The 14,444-nt window shown below is 43.6% G+C and overlaps 2 protein-coding genes across 10 annotated transcripts in view; one reads left to right on the top strand and one right to left on the bottom strand.

Annotated features, from left to right (window-relative positions):
* Positions 1–11,463, bottom strand: part of Urgcp (upregulator of cell proliferation) — a 46,966-nt gene extending 35,503 nt beyond the window's left edge. The window contains exon 1 of the mRNA XM_052198226.1: positions 11,244–11,463. The gene's annotated coding sequence lies outside the window, so the exon portion shown is untranslated. The remainder of the gene's footprint in view (positions 1–11,243) is intronic.
* Positions 11,464–11,477: 14 nt separating this feature from the next.
* The window catches only part of Ube2d4 (ubiquitin conjugating enzyme E2 D4 (putative)), a 29,747-nt gene continuing 26,780 nt past the window's right edge, over positions 11,478–14,444 (top strand). For 5 of the 9 annotated variants that reach the window (XM_052198258.1, XM_052198257.1, XM_052198260.1 and 2 more), the window contains exon 1: positions 11,503–11,594. In XM_052198258.1, the coding sequence (XP_052054218.1) occupies positions 11,571–11,594 (24 nt within the window). In that variant the 5' untranslated portion in view covers positions 11,503–11,570. Of the gene's footprint in view, positions 11,595–14,444 lie in introns of all 9 variants that reach the window. The other 4 variants (XM_052198261.1, XM_052198263.1, XM_052198256.1 and 1 more) reach the window with 2 other exon arrangements.

The following is a 14,444-nucleotide window of genomic DNA, read 5'->3' on the forward strand; positions in this document are numbered from 1 at the left end:
ACATAAACCAAGTCCAAAAAAAAGAAAAGAAAAGAAAGAAAAACAAAGTGAAAATCTGGGTCTGCAAGATGGCTCAACAGGCAAAGGTGCCTGCCTATTCCCGTGACTGAGGACCCAAGCTTGATCCCCAGAACCCACAAGGTGTGTAGAGGAATTTTAACCCAGCAACATGGTTATTCTGGCAAGGAATCACATCCAAAGATATGATCTGGCTAGAATGCATACATACCACATACCTTCAGTCCCAAACAATGAAGTTAGTGTAGAGGGAAGTAGCCATGTTTGAAAGTGATGTCTAGTTGAGGGGCAGACAAAGTGATGAATCAGAGAAAGATTTGACAATGAGTAGAGATATTATATGCCCAACTCTCAGGAGAACAGCACAGGAGAGAGAGAGAGTGAGTGTGGGAAGCCGTCCTGAGCTATTCAGATTTAATGCTTACTCATGGCCCTAAGGTGGTGGCTGCTAAAATATGAGAACAATGACCCGTCCAGCAGGTCCAGTTATTCCAGGGTCTTGAAGAGGCACTACCTGAGGGTCAAAAATGGGGGGGGAAGAGAAAAGGGAAGCCAAGCACACTAACAAAATCAGAGTCTAGGTTGTGTCAAGGCTTCATTTAATGTCGGGGAGGTAAGTGGGTTTTTAAGGCTTACAGAGAAGGAATTGACCTTCACACAAGAGCAAAGGAGGGAAGGAATTGAGGAGGTCATCTGGTGAGGACTCCCGGAGTTAAGGCCGGCAGGAGCATTCCACGGTTAGGGCAGGAACTCGCACTCTTCTCCACCGACAGCTCCTGGGGAAGACTCTGTTAATTGTTCTCATATTTTAGTAGCCTCCACCTTAGGGCCATGAGTAAGCATTAAATCTGAATAGCTCAGGACGGCTTCCCACAAAAGAGAGAGAGAGAGAGAGAGAGAGAATGAGAATGAAGGGCTCTAAGGCTAGGCCAGGTTCCATTCTCCACCCACAGGAACATTCTTGAGTAAAAAATTCTCAAGCCTTGAGAATTTGGCAGTGGTGGCGCACGCCTTTAATCCCAGCTCTTAAGAAGCAGAGGCAGGTGGATTTCTGAGTTCGAGCCTAGCCTGGTCTCCAGAGTGAGTTCCAGGACAGCCAGGGCTACACAGAGAAACCCTGTCTTGTAAAACCAAAACAAAAAAAAAAAACCCAAAACCCAGAATGTACTAATAGTCAGCTGACCCTCTGGAAAGTCCCAGGTAAAGTTCGAATGTATGTCATGCTTGCTAGCCAATAGATTTAAAGGTCAATATGCTTAGCCAATAGGTTTGAACTGTAACCTTGCTGATGTAACCTGTGCCTCTAAAATGTATAAAAACTGCTGTAATAACCATTCAGGGTCGCCTTCTAGTAACTCGCCTTGAGGGAGTAATTGAAGGTTGATCCCGAAACACTGGAACATAAATCTCTTGCTTTTGCATTGCTCTGTACCTTGGCGTCTCACTCAGTGGATCTCGAAGTAAGTATTTATTTTGAAGCCAAGCAAAGCAATTCAGTCAGAAGTTGAGAGAAGCCAGTTTAAGAACAGCTAAGTCGAACCAGCCACCAAAAGAACAGAAAGAGCTAGAAAGGGTGAATTTATTCAGCAGTAAGCCTCGAGGACGACAATTTCATCTGGCAGGTAAAAGATATTGTTACAATGGTGGAAGGAAAGAACCAACCCTCACAAGCTGTCTTCTGACCTTTAATAGACATGACCACATAGACACATATATAAGTAAATAAAGGAAAATCACTGGGAATCCAAATGGCCCTGTAAAAAGTAAAAATACTGAATCACTAATCAAGACCTTCCAAAGTCTAAGACCAAATGTCTTTACTGATGAGTTCTTCCAATTTTTTAGGTATTTAACCTCAATCCTGCTCAAACACTTCCAAAAAATAATAATAAAATAAAGCTATATGAAGAAAATAACCTACTGACTGATATTCCTCAGAATTTAGTTAAAGAAAATTAGAAACAGCCAGCACTTGGGAGGAGATACAGGTAGACCTCTGGTAGTTTGAGGACAGCCTGGTCTACGTAGTGAGTTCCAGGATAGCCAAAGCTACATAGTGAAATACTGTCTCCAAAAGAAAAGAAGTGTGTGGAGAGCTTTTGGGGCCTTGTGACAGGCATTTCACATTGGGTCAGGACAAGGAAGTAGGCTTCAGGCAGGAATCTGACACTGGGTTAGGACAGGGAAGTAAGCTCAGGCTGGAATCTGATTTTGAGCCAGAACAAAGAAGAAGACTTCAGGCAAGAGTTTGACTTTGGGCTAGGACAGGGAAGAAGGCTCACATATCTTGGTCATCCTGATTAGCCCTTAGAAACTGCAGTACTTTGTTGTCTTGCCTGTTCCTTAACCTAGAACTGAGGGAGAGAAAGGAGTAAAAGGAAGAAGAAAGAAAGGAGAAGGGGGAAGGAAAGAGGGAAGGAAGGGAGGGAGGGAGGGAGGGAGGAACAAAGGAGAGAAACCTATTTTATTACATCTACAGTGGTTTAGTGTTATAGTATAGGACTAAAAGTTCTATCAAGGTGATGAGACACACATACAAAAATATTTACAGAAAAATAAAAAGCTTACAAATGAAAGACTGAGGGAGGGAGGTAGAAAAGTCTTATAATCCCAGAACTTAGAGGTAGGGGCAGAATAAAAACTTCAGGGTTCTCCTCCACTACAAACTAAGTGTTGTGAGCATACTGTGCCAGAAACATAAACACTAAACTTACAAGATTCAGTGGTTTCAGTGGCAACAATGTACCAGATAATCCTGTTTACCTTGGTAATCTGGTGAAGGCAAATGCAGGTCCTTTCATTACAATATTTTTGTCCTGTGTGCATGCATGTTTACATGTGGAACCCTGATGCTGATTTTGGAGATCATCACCTGTGGGACAGTAATCCATGCCAGGAAGTTTGTTGGGTAGAGCAAGTTGAAATCCTGAAAACTCACACCTGAGATGGTAGGCATCTCCCTGCTCTCTGCCAAATTCCTGGCCTGGAACACATGCCACACTCCTTGTATTAGGAAATGTGACCTGTGGTCACATAGGCCCAGAACAAAGTTCTCCATGCTAATGAGGCACCTAGAGGGTTTAGCCAATAAGCTTCCCTTCCCAGACATTCCTCTCTGCAATAGGTATTTAATCTCAGGTCCACCCTGAGAAGTTGGTACATTTGCATCCTTTTTCCCCAATGAACAGTCAATAAACAGTTTAGAACCATCAACTGTCTATTTCATCAAGAATTACAGTGGGCAGCATGGAAGGGGTCTTTGACTACAGAGCTGTTGCCTAAATCTCCTGTAGAAGGCCCATCTGCATTCCTAGCCATAACTGCCACCAAGCTAATGACAAGTGTCTCTGACTAAGCCAGAGCTTCCCTCCCCTCCCCCAACCCTCCCTCCTCGCCCCTGCCCATCCTCACAGCCTGCAGGCACACAACTCCATTCTCAGCTCTACTACGACTCCCAGAGGTGCCTGGATATACAAGATTCTGAGACCCACCATGGCCCCAGCCTCTTCGCAGATCTGGGGACCCCCGACTGAGAAGTAATGATTGTGGCTCCAATGACCTCTCGCCTTCTTTGTTCCAAGAATTATCTGACCAACTTTGGAAAGAATTCAGAGTCTTCATAATTGCCTTAGTTAAAGATACCCCAAGTGCCTTTTTAGCCCCACATCCTCTTTACAGCTTCCGGCTCCTGCCTGGGTCAAAGATAGGCCAAATTCTGTTCTCCATGCACTGGACATGCTTGAGTAAGAATCACCACAGAATGTGTTAACTGATAACCACATGACCTCCGGAAAATCCCAGGCAGATCTAAAGATCAATAGTTAATAGATGTTAGCTAATGGATTTAAACTGCAACTTGACTGATATAACCTGTGCCTCTAAAAAGTATGAAAACTGCCTGTAATGTCCCTTCATGGTCACCTCCTTTGTGGGCAAGACAACCCTGAGCAATCGGCTCACTAAACCTCTTGCCTTTGCATCGATTGCTGCCTCTGCGTCTCCTTGAGAGGGGGTCTTCTCGAGCAAGGCTCTTCAGGTCTTAACACTTCGTTCTTGACTTCTCTGTGCTGGTGGATCTCCAGCAGCGACTAGGGGCCCAGAAGTCAGGAAATACCAGCTCCAAGCTCCCACATCTCAGACTGAACTTTACACACACACACACACACACACACACACACACACACACACACACACACACACACACAAGCAGTGTCTCTGCACCTCCCTGAAGCCCAGCGCCTGCTAGTGATGGTGTGAGATAAGCGCAGTTGAACCTTTTGCCTCCAGGAGGCCATGCCCTATAGCAGGGTAGAACTCAGACCAACAATCACCAATTATTTTTATTCAAGGAAGCAGAGTCCTTCAAGCAAACCCAGAGCTTGAGCCAAGTCTCCTTTGTCAGCTTGCTTAGTGGATAACCTGTCTCTGCTTTCTGAGGCTGAAATTACAGTTGCAATACCATCTTGGTATTTACCTTGGCGATCAGAATTCCTGTCCTCACATTTGCATAACAAATACTTAAATCACTGAGCCATCTCTTCAGTATAGAGGTAATTTTGGAACTTGGTTTCTTTTTTAAAAATGTAGAACTATTATAAGAATGTGCTTCCATTTTATCCCAGGTGTAGGGATGTGGGGCTGCTTTAGACTGTCCTCAGCAGCCGACTATGCTCTAGCAGAGGCATGGTTTTGAAAGTTGCAGATAGTTTCTACAGTACTGTGATTTTAAAAAATTCTGGGAACTTTATAGAGGATAAATGCTAGAGCTCTGATTTTGGGTGGGTGAGTGAGGTTGGTTATGGTTTGTCAGTAACCATGGTCAAAAAAGAAACACAAGAAATTAGATTCAGGGATTTTCCTAATTCCTCTCTCCCCTCTATCCTTGTTTATCTATTATTAGAGGATGAAACCAGGGGTATAAAGAGTAGGAAAAAGAAGAACTCCACAAAGTAGCAACACCCAGTAATACCTAGTCCCTTAATTCCAATCATAGGTTTTTGTTGGTGTTGGTGGTAGTGGTGATGTTTTTAGGGTTGTTTGTTTGTTTTAGATGTGGTCTATGTATGTAGTTCTCCTGGTTGTTCAGTATCTGCCCACTTCTACCTCCCAAGTGACATGCATACACACATTATATATATAACACACACACACACACATGCATATATTTAGTTTACAGAAAAAATATTAGGCTGGAGAGATGACTCAGAGTTTAAGAGCACTGACTGCTCTTCCATTCCCAGCGACCACATGGTGGCCCGGAACCATCTGTAATGGGATCTGATGTGTACTCACATACATAAAATAAATATTTTTTTAAAAAAAAGAAAATTAAAAAAAAAACAAGTTAGGGAGGCTGTAACAGAGTTAAAGTGAGCTGAGAGAAATGCAAAAAGAATCTGTATTGATAGCATAATGAACCTCTGGTGTGGTGGCTTGACTAAGAATGGCTCCACAGGCTTATATATTTGAATGCCTAGTCATCAGAGAGTGGTGATACTTAAGGTTTAGGAGGGATGGCTTTGTTGGAGGAACTGCACAACTGGGAGTGGGCTTTACAATTTCAAAAGCCCACGCCAGGCCCACTTCCTGGGAAGTGGCTACTTCCTGATGCCTGCAGATTTGGATGCAGAACTAAGTTACTTCTCCAGAACCATGCATGAACTGCATGCCACAGTGCTTCCCACCATGATGATAATAAACTTCTGAAACTGCATGCAAGTCCCAATTAAATGCTTTCTATGAGTTTCGTTGGTTATGGTATCTCTTCACAGCAACAGAACAGTGACTAAGACAATGGGAAAGAAGCTATTGTCAACAGTGTTGAAAGCAAAGCTGCAGAGTTCCAGCACCAAGGCCAAAGGCAGACCATGTCTAAGATCAGTTCAAGTACAGACAAAGCAAGCAGCTAGATGGCTAGCAGCAGTAAGGTAGCCACACGTCAACAGTAGTAGACCAAGACTCACAGAGACCAAGGAACAGTCTAGAATTCTGTGGACCTTGATACACACCCAAACATCAGACGATAGAGGAGCTGGGCCATTCCCACTGAAGTGCTTGCTAAGTGTCTACCACTTTTGGGGTTCCTGATTGAGGACCTTTTCCCTAGGCTGGCTTGTCAGGTAAGTTCTTGCATCTAATTAGTTTGATATGATTTTAATCTACCACATGCCCCCAATGTCTCAACTCACCCCAATAAATTTATAGGCTTGCACCCTCTCTTCTTCCATGAGTCAGTATTAATCATTTAGCCTGTGCTGTATGAGTGGTACCTACCCCTATTGTTGACAGATGGTGGTGTTTACTTGTGGATCCAGAGCAAGATCCTTCAATTTCAAAATTAAGTCAAAAGCTGCTTATAAATGTTCTCTCAGGGCAACCCGCAGACTGAAAGCCACTCTTGTATATAATATGGGGTGATTCAGAGCAGCATATAGCCCAATCTCAACAGTGAGTGCAAGGCAAGCACTGCTGCCTAAGACCATCACCAAGGAAACACAGGAGTGGGAAGGGAGAGAAGTGCACAAGGTTTCTGGTGTGTGTGTGCATGTATGTATGTATATGTGTATATATATGTGTGGTATGTGTGTTGTGTATATGGGCATATACATGCACTCATGTCTGGGTGCATGTGTGAAGATCAGAAAACATTTTGTGGAGTCAGTTCTCTCTTACCTCCAGGTGGACTCTGGAAGCCTAACTCAGGTCTCGTGCCTTTCCCTGCTGTGCCAACTCACTGGTCTATACCGGAGACTGGAAGTGAGGGGTGCATGCCCTTGAAGGAGGTGATGGGACAGTCTTTTCCCTTTTTTTCTGACTGCAGTAAGATGAGCAGCTGTGTCCTCCACACACTGCTTCTACAATGTACTGACTTACCACAGGTCCTATATCAATGGATGTTCAACTGTGGACTGAAACTTCCAAACGATGAACCAAAATAAACCCTCTATGTTTTTGTTTTTGTTTTGTTTTGTTTGAGACAAGGTTACATAGACCAGTCTGCCTTTAAACCCAGAGATATTCCTGACTCTTCCTCAAGGACTGAACTTAAGGATATATATCAGCAAACCAGACAAACTTTTCTAAGATCTTTATTTCAGATATTTGCAACAGTGACAAAAATCTGCTTGCTACAGCTCCAAAGCAAGTTTTAAGGTTTTTTTTTAAATTTTTATTCTTTATTATGTGTATGTGTGTCTGTGCCAAGTGAATGAAAGTAAGCCAAAGGTCAAAGGCATCAAATTCCCTGGAACTGAGTTAAAGGATATTGATCTGCAAGAACAATATTCACTTAATTACTAAGTCTTTAGAATGTTCTTGAGGAAATGAGTTAGCTATCTTGGAAGTTTAGCACCTTTATTTTTTGCACCACTGTGTGCCTTTCTAGCTTTGCACCACAGAGCACTGTGAATCAGAAATTGAGCAGTTATAGCTGTCCAACCTTAGATGTCTCCAGAACTGTGAGCTACATTCAAATACAAAAACTAGATCACATAGCAATATAGACTGAACTCAAATTTAAGTTCCTTCTACCTCCACCTCCTAAGCACCAGGTTTCTAAGAACTGTTGTATTCATTTCTGTGATAAAACACTCTGATGAGAAGCAATCTGAGATGGTTTACTGACTTATAATTCCAGGTCACAATCCATCACTGAAGGAAGTCAAGACAGAACTTGAAGGTAGGCCTGCTTTCCACTCCATTCCAGCATCACATTCAACCTTGGAACTCACTTCACGAAGATATAGGGTAGGGACCACAGAGGTGGCTGCTTGTTGGCTGGCATGAAGTCTCATGCATTTTCCTATACACTTGAAGATCACCTTACTAGAGAATGGTGTTGCCTGTAGTGGGCAGAGCCCTCCTCGATCAATTAGCAATCAAGAGGACTAAGGTTCAAAATCCAAGCAACCACATGGTAGCTCACAAGTTTTTGTAACTCCAGTTCCAGGGGATCTGACATTCTCACAGACATGTGACACTGACACAGACAAAACACCAATGTACATAAAGTGAAAATAATCATTAAAAAAGAGAGAGAGAATCAGTCATTAGTAAAGCCACTGCCCAGGCCATCACCATAACTCAGGCTCACTGAGACAAATATATAAGCAATTACAAAAAAACTTGGAGTCACTTGTTCTAAGATATGTACAGAGGGTTAAATAATATGGGATGGGTAGACCATGAACTAATATTTACTATTTTTTGCTCTAGGGTTTTGTTTTGTTTGCTAGGTAGGGTCTCACTACGTAGCCCTAACTGCTCTTGAACTCACTAGTCCTCTGACCTCTGCCTCCCAAGCACTTCTATTACAAAGGATAAGCTGATTTTTTTAATAATGTTTTTTTGTTTATCCTTTGAGAATTTCATGCACTTTATTTTGAACATATTCTTTACCTTCGTCCACATCCTACCTACCTACACATCCAAGTTCATGGTATTTTCCTTTAAAACCACAAATACATGAAGTCCAATTTGTATTGAATGACTACTCCTGCCACAGCCTTCACTTGAATGCTTCTTGGCTAGGGTGGGTGGGATTTTGTGTCCACTTCCCCTTCTTGGTGCTAGGATTGTCTGACTTGAGTTTGTGCAAGTCTTCTGCATGCCTGAAGCCTGTGAGTTCATACATACCTGCTCTGATATGTCTGAAAAAAGCTCTTTCCTTGAAGTTATCCATCGCTCTGGCTCTGACTGGCTCTAGCAATATTTCAGCTCCCTCATCTACATAGATCTCCCGAGGACAAAAGGGTGTAATATGGGCTGAGTGTTCCAAAGTCTCATTCTCTGCAAGGTGATCAAAGTTGTGTGTATGTTAGGGTAGGGGGTAGTTGTTTTTTGCTTACCTGATTTTCTTTTCATTATTATTATATTTATATGAGTACACTGTAGCTGTTTTCACACATACCAGAAAAGGGCATCAAATTCTATTACAGATGGTTGTGAGACACCATGTGGTTGTTGGGAATTGAACCCAGGACCTCTAGAAAAGCAGTCAGTGCTCTTAACTGCTGAGCCCTCTCTCCAGCCCCCTACTTGCCTGAATTTTTTTTTTTTTTTTGAGACAAGATCTCAGGTTAGCACTATATAGGTTAGTGCTATATAGACCAGGCTGATCTCAAACTCAGAGAGATCTGCTTCTGCCTCCTAAGTACTAGAACTAGAGGTGTGCACCATACTGCCAGGCTCTGCTAGGTTTTTTGAGACAAGGACTCACTTGTAATCCAGGCTGGCCTGAATTAACAGTAATCCTCTTGTCTTAGCCTCCCAAGAGCTGGGATTACAGGCACAAGACACCAACCTCAGTTATATTTGTGTGTTTATTTTAATGGGAGAATCTACATGTGGCCCAGGTTGGCCCCCAATTCACGATATTCCTATCTCAGCTTCCAAAGTAGTACAAATGAGAGCTACTGCATCCAACTGGAAATGTGCACCTAGCTGGGCTATGAAAACATGATTCCAGAAGGAAAGTCTTGTACTTAAGCCATCTGAGTGACATTCCAACTAGCTTTGGAAGATTACTCAAGAAAAACAAAGGACGCTTTCTAGATAAAAGTAGGCCACAGGGCTGGAAAGATAGCCCAGCCCAGTGGTCTAGAACACTTGCTTTTGCAAAAGACCCAGGACTGCATGGTGGCTACAACCATCTCTAACTCCAGTTCCAGGAACTCCAACCCCTCTTCTGGTCTCTTCAAACCACTGTGGACACATACATACATAAAATATAAACATACAGGCAAATAGTCATATATATAAAATAAAATAAATCTAAAAAGAGAAGAGCCAAGATGTATTACGGGGCTGAAGAGAAGGCTTGGTGGTTAAGAGCACTGGCTGCTCTTCTACAGGTCCTGAGTTCAATTCCCAGCAACCACATGGTGGCTCACAACCATCTGTAATGGGATTCGATGCCCTCTTCTGGTGTGTCTGAAGCCAGTGATAGTGTACTCAAATACATAAAATAAATAACATCTTTTTTGAAAATGTAGAAGGTGCAGGATGGGTGGATCTCTGTGAGCTGAATAAAGGCCAGCCTGGTCTACAGAGTGAGCTCTAGGATAGCCGGGCTACAAAGAAACCCTGTCTTGAAAGATCTGCCTGCCTCTGCCTCTAAAGTGATGGGATTAAAGGCATGAGCCATCATCACCATAGCATAACTAAAGTTAAGGAAGTTAAGCTTACAGACAGCAGGTCCTGAGGGATCACAGAGAGCCCTGGATGTATTCCCACAAGTCCACAGGGCTTCCTTGTGGAGTTTTGGAAGAGGGTGAATTTTGGTAAGGCTGATATTTTAGAGGACAGTTCATGACATGCATTTAGGACAAATTAGGGGAATAGGTAAATGGAATATAGGAATCTGGCTGGGAAACCTTGTAAGTGTCCAATTCGCTGTCTGATTTGGGCAGGGTTTGTATGCATTTGGTGCACAACATGATGGAGGCCAGAGTACAACGCCAGATATATCCTTCCACTCTCTGTGCCTTACTGCCTTTGGTGCATGGTCTCTCGCTTATCTGGAAGCTCACCGTCTATGCTAAGCTAGCTCCAGAGATCCCGTCACCCTATGCACCCAGTGCTGAGGTTAGAGACATGAGCAGCCAAGCTCCACTTTTTATGTGGGTGCTCATGAACTCAAGTCCCCGGGCCTGCACCACAAGCACTCTTATTTACTATCAACCCCTCTATTTGATTTAAATTTTCCTTTGGGGGATTTTTTTTTTTTAAAGACATGTTTACTCTGCAATCCAGGCTAGCCTCAAACTCACTGTGTAGCCCAGTCTGGTGTTGGAACACCTTTGGTCCAAAGCAACTGCATTAGCCTATTAGGTATATTGGTCTGGAAAATATATATATTATCACTTACATATACAGTCCAGATTCTTTACTGTATGAGATACTCTGATACTTTGTATTTTACCACATTGTTTCATTTTCAAGATGTTGGCTACAATCTATTACATCGATTTTGTGACATACTACTAAGTTAGTTACTACTTGGTCTTAAACACCTCGGATGTCTTGGGGAAAGGGAAGCAGTTTAGCTTGGGGTGTGCATTTTCGGGCTGAGTCTCAGTAGCGGCAGTGTATTGAAACCAAGTAAGTACTACTGAAAATGCAGCTCTCCAGACTTGTAGATGTATTTGTGTTCAGTACCTACACGTATTCAGGAATATCTGTAACACTTCTGCCCAGAAAGCATATAAAAGCGAATGTATACTTACAGAGCTGACAACCACTAAGCTCAGGAGTTAAGTGACAGCCTGGGGAGGAGCCCAGGAAGGGGCAGAGAGCATTGCGTGTGGCACCTGCGGTGTCAGGCACGTCCTGGTGCCCAGGCCCTCGCCTAGCAGAAACCAGAGGCATAGAGCCCAGTGACCAAGGCCGAGTAACTGACCGTGCGCGACAGGGTTCTGGGAGCCAGGACTGCTGCGCGCACAAGCTACCCACAGTGCACCGCGGCGCGCACGCGTAGACCGCCGCTCCCGGCGTGCAGCGCAGCGGCCCAGGCGGCTGCCCCGCAGGGCGGGTGGGGCCCGAGCCGCGGGAGCATGGCTCTGAAGCGGATCCAGAAGGTAAGAGTGGCGGAAACGGGGTTCTCCCGCCCGTCCACTCCGTGGGCTGCCGCAGCGAATAGAACCCCACGGGCTGAGGTGCGGCAGGGCGCGTTGACACTTGCCCCGCGCGAGGCGGAACCGCCGCCGGCACAGACTTCAGTGGGTGGAGGCGTGCGCCGAGCGGGAGGCTCGCGGGGCGGAGTCACGCGACCGTGTCAAGTGCGCGCGCGCAGCTGCGGGCTGGCGATTAGGGAAGCGGTGGCAATGTCTGGCGGGTAGCCAGAGAGGATGGGCCGCGGGAGTATTTCATCCTGTAGGTAACGATTTTGTGTTAGTCCATTAGCCTAGAGTCTAGTAAATGCATCGCAGGAAAAATAAAATAGAACCAGTTCTGTTCTGCTGTTCCACTAATCCACCCTTTGCCATTTGTTAACGTTTTAGCGTTATCTACGTTTCTTCTTTTTCCTAAAGAAAATAATTCTATATTTCTATGTTGTTTTTTGTTTGTTTCGTTTTGCTTTGGTTTGGATTTTTGAGACAGGGTCTCTATGTAGTCCTGGTTGACACGAAACTCACTAGGTAGTCAAGGCCAACCTCAAACTCAGAGATCCACCTGCCTCTGCCTCTGCCTCCTGAGAGGCATGTGCCACCATACCCTGCATTATATTGTAATTTACGATCCATTTTTTTTAAACATAGTATTAAAAGTTTGGGCCGAGTGTGGTGGTGCATGCCTGTAATCCCAGCACTCTGGGAGGCAGAGGCAGGCGGATTTCTGAGTTCGAAGCCAGCCTGGTCTACAGAGTGAGTTCCAAGACAGAACAGGGCTATACAGAGAAACCCTGTCTCGAAAAAACCAAATCCAAAAAAAAAAAAAAAAAAAAAAAAAAGTTTGGATTTTCTATACTGCAAAATAGTATTTATAACCTCCTCTTGAAAGGATTTGCTTATTTTTAATTTGTGTGTATGGCCTTTTTGCCTGCATATATGTTAAGTGCCTCCAGAGGCCAAAAAAGGGCATATGTTGCTCAAGAACTGCACACTTACATGTAGTTGTAAAATGTCCTATATAGATACCACGAATCATACTTAGGAGCTCTGGAAGAGTAGGTCATGCCTGTAACCACTGAGCCATCTCTCCAGCCCTCTAACCCTAACTTTTAGCATTAACATGATTCTTTCCACCAAGTGGATCCAGGGTATGTGTCTCAATCAGATTTCTGTTCCTGTGATAAACACATAACCAGAAGCAACTTGGGGAGGAAAGGGTTTGTTTGGTTTATAGCTTATGTAGTCCATCATCAGAGGAAGCTAGAACAGGAACCTGGAGGAAGAAACTGAAGAAGACGCCACGGAGCAGTGCTGCTTACTGGTGTGTGCCAGTTTGCTTTATTCCGTACCCCAGGACCATGTACCCACGTATGGCACCATGCACAGTGGGCTGGGCTCTTCTACATCAGTCAAGTAAATGTCCCACAGATTGTCTATAGGACAATCTAATGGAAGGGATGGCTTGGCTGAGATTACCTTTTCCCAAATGACCCTAGTTTGTGTCAACTTGACAAAAAACTAACCTCTTTCAACTTAATTTACCAGTATATTATTATTAAACCATAATCTTTTCTTTTATTGTTCATTCCCAAGATCTCATAATATCACAATACAAAATACATTGCAACTTTTAAATAATGTGCTTTTTTTTTAAGTTCTTTTATGTATATTGGTGTTTTCTCTGCATGTATGACTGTGCCTCATATGCATGCTTGGTACTCCATGGAGGCGAGAAGAGGGTTTCACATCCTCTTAGACTACACTTAGATGTTTGTGAGTGACCATGTAGGTGTTGAGAGCAAGTGCTCTAACCACTGAACAATCTTTGGTTTTCATTCCAAAAGTGCCACAGTCATTAAAAACTTAAACACTTTAAAAGGACAGTCTGCAGAAGTGGCTGAGTAGTTAAGAGCACTTGTTGCTCTTACAAAGGACTTAGATTTGATTTCTAGCATCCATGTGGTGGTTCACAGCAGTTCATATTCCAGTTCCTGGGGATCAGGTGCCCTCTTTTGACATCCATGGTCACCAAGCACACATGTGGTACACATACATACATGGAGGCAAAACATTTACACATAAAATATAATGAACATATTTTTTTTTTAGAAAAATTAAAGTCCAATCTCTTTAAAATATCTGAAGTTGAAGCCAAGTATGGTGCCACATGACTTTAATTCCAGCACTCAGAGGCAGAGACAGGTGGGTCCTGATTTTGTGGCCAGTCTGAGCAAGTTCTAGGACATTCAGGGCTACACAGAAATTTTGTCCTCAAAAATCTAAATAAAGAATTTTTCCTAACTGTTAAGTTCCTATAAAATCATGTTACAAACATTTATTCCAAGAGAGAAGAACCAGGACACAGTTACAATAAAATCAAAACAAAACTCAAGTCCTCTTCATTTGCTCAGTGTGTGGTTTCTGGGCTGGGGCTCACAATCTATGGGCTCTGAGGGGTTTAGCGAGCTTCACTTTCCTTGCTCTGTCCTCTACAGCAAACACACAGTTTGTCTCATAGGCCAAGAGAAAGGAGATGGAGAAGAGGAACAGAGGACCATGCCATTGAGTCAGGCATGGAGCTCAGCCAGCACACAGCTACATGGCAGACAAGAAACCTCACTGAATAGGGAGGGTTGAGCTTCAGAGTAAAGAGCAAGGATCCCCAGAGTATTGGGAGAGCTCTCCCAGGCTTGGGCCAGTAACTGAAGGGAAGAAAAACGGTGGATTTAAAAAAAAAATCTTGGGGCTGGAGAGATAGATCAGTCTAAGTACTGAGTTCAATTCCCAGCAACCACATGGTGGCTCACAACCATCTGT

The sequence above is a fragment of the Apodemus sylvaticus genome, chromosome 11 (assembly GCF_947179515.1).
Source record: "Apodemus sylvaticus chromosome 11, mApoSyl1.1, whole genome shotgun sequence".
Taxonomy (NCBI): domain Eukaryota; kingdom Metazoa; phylum Chordata; class Mammalia; order Rodentia; family Muridae; genus Apodemus; species Apodemus sylvaticus.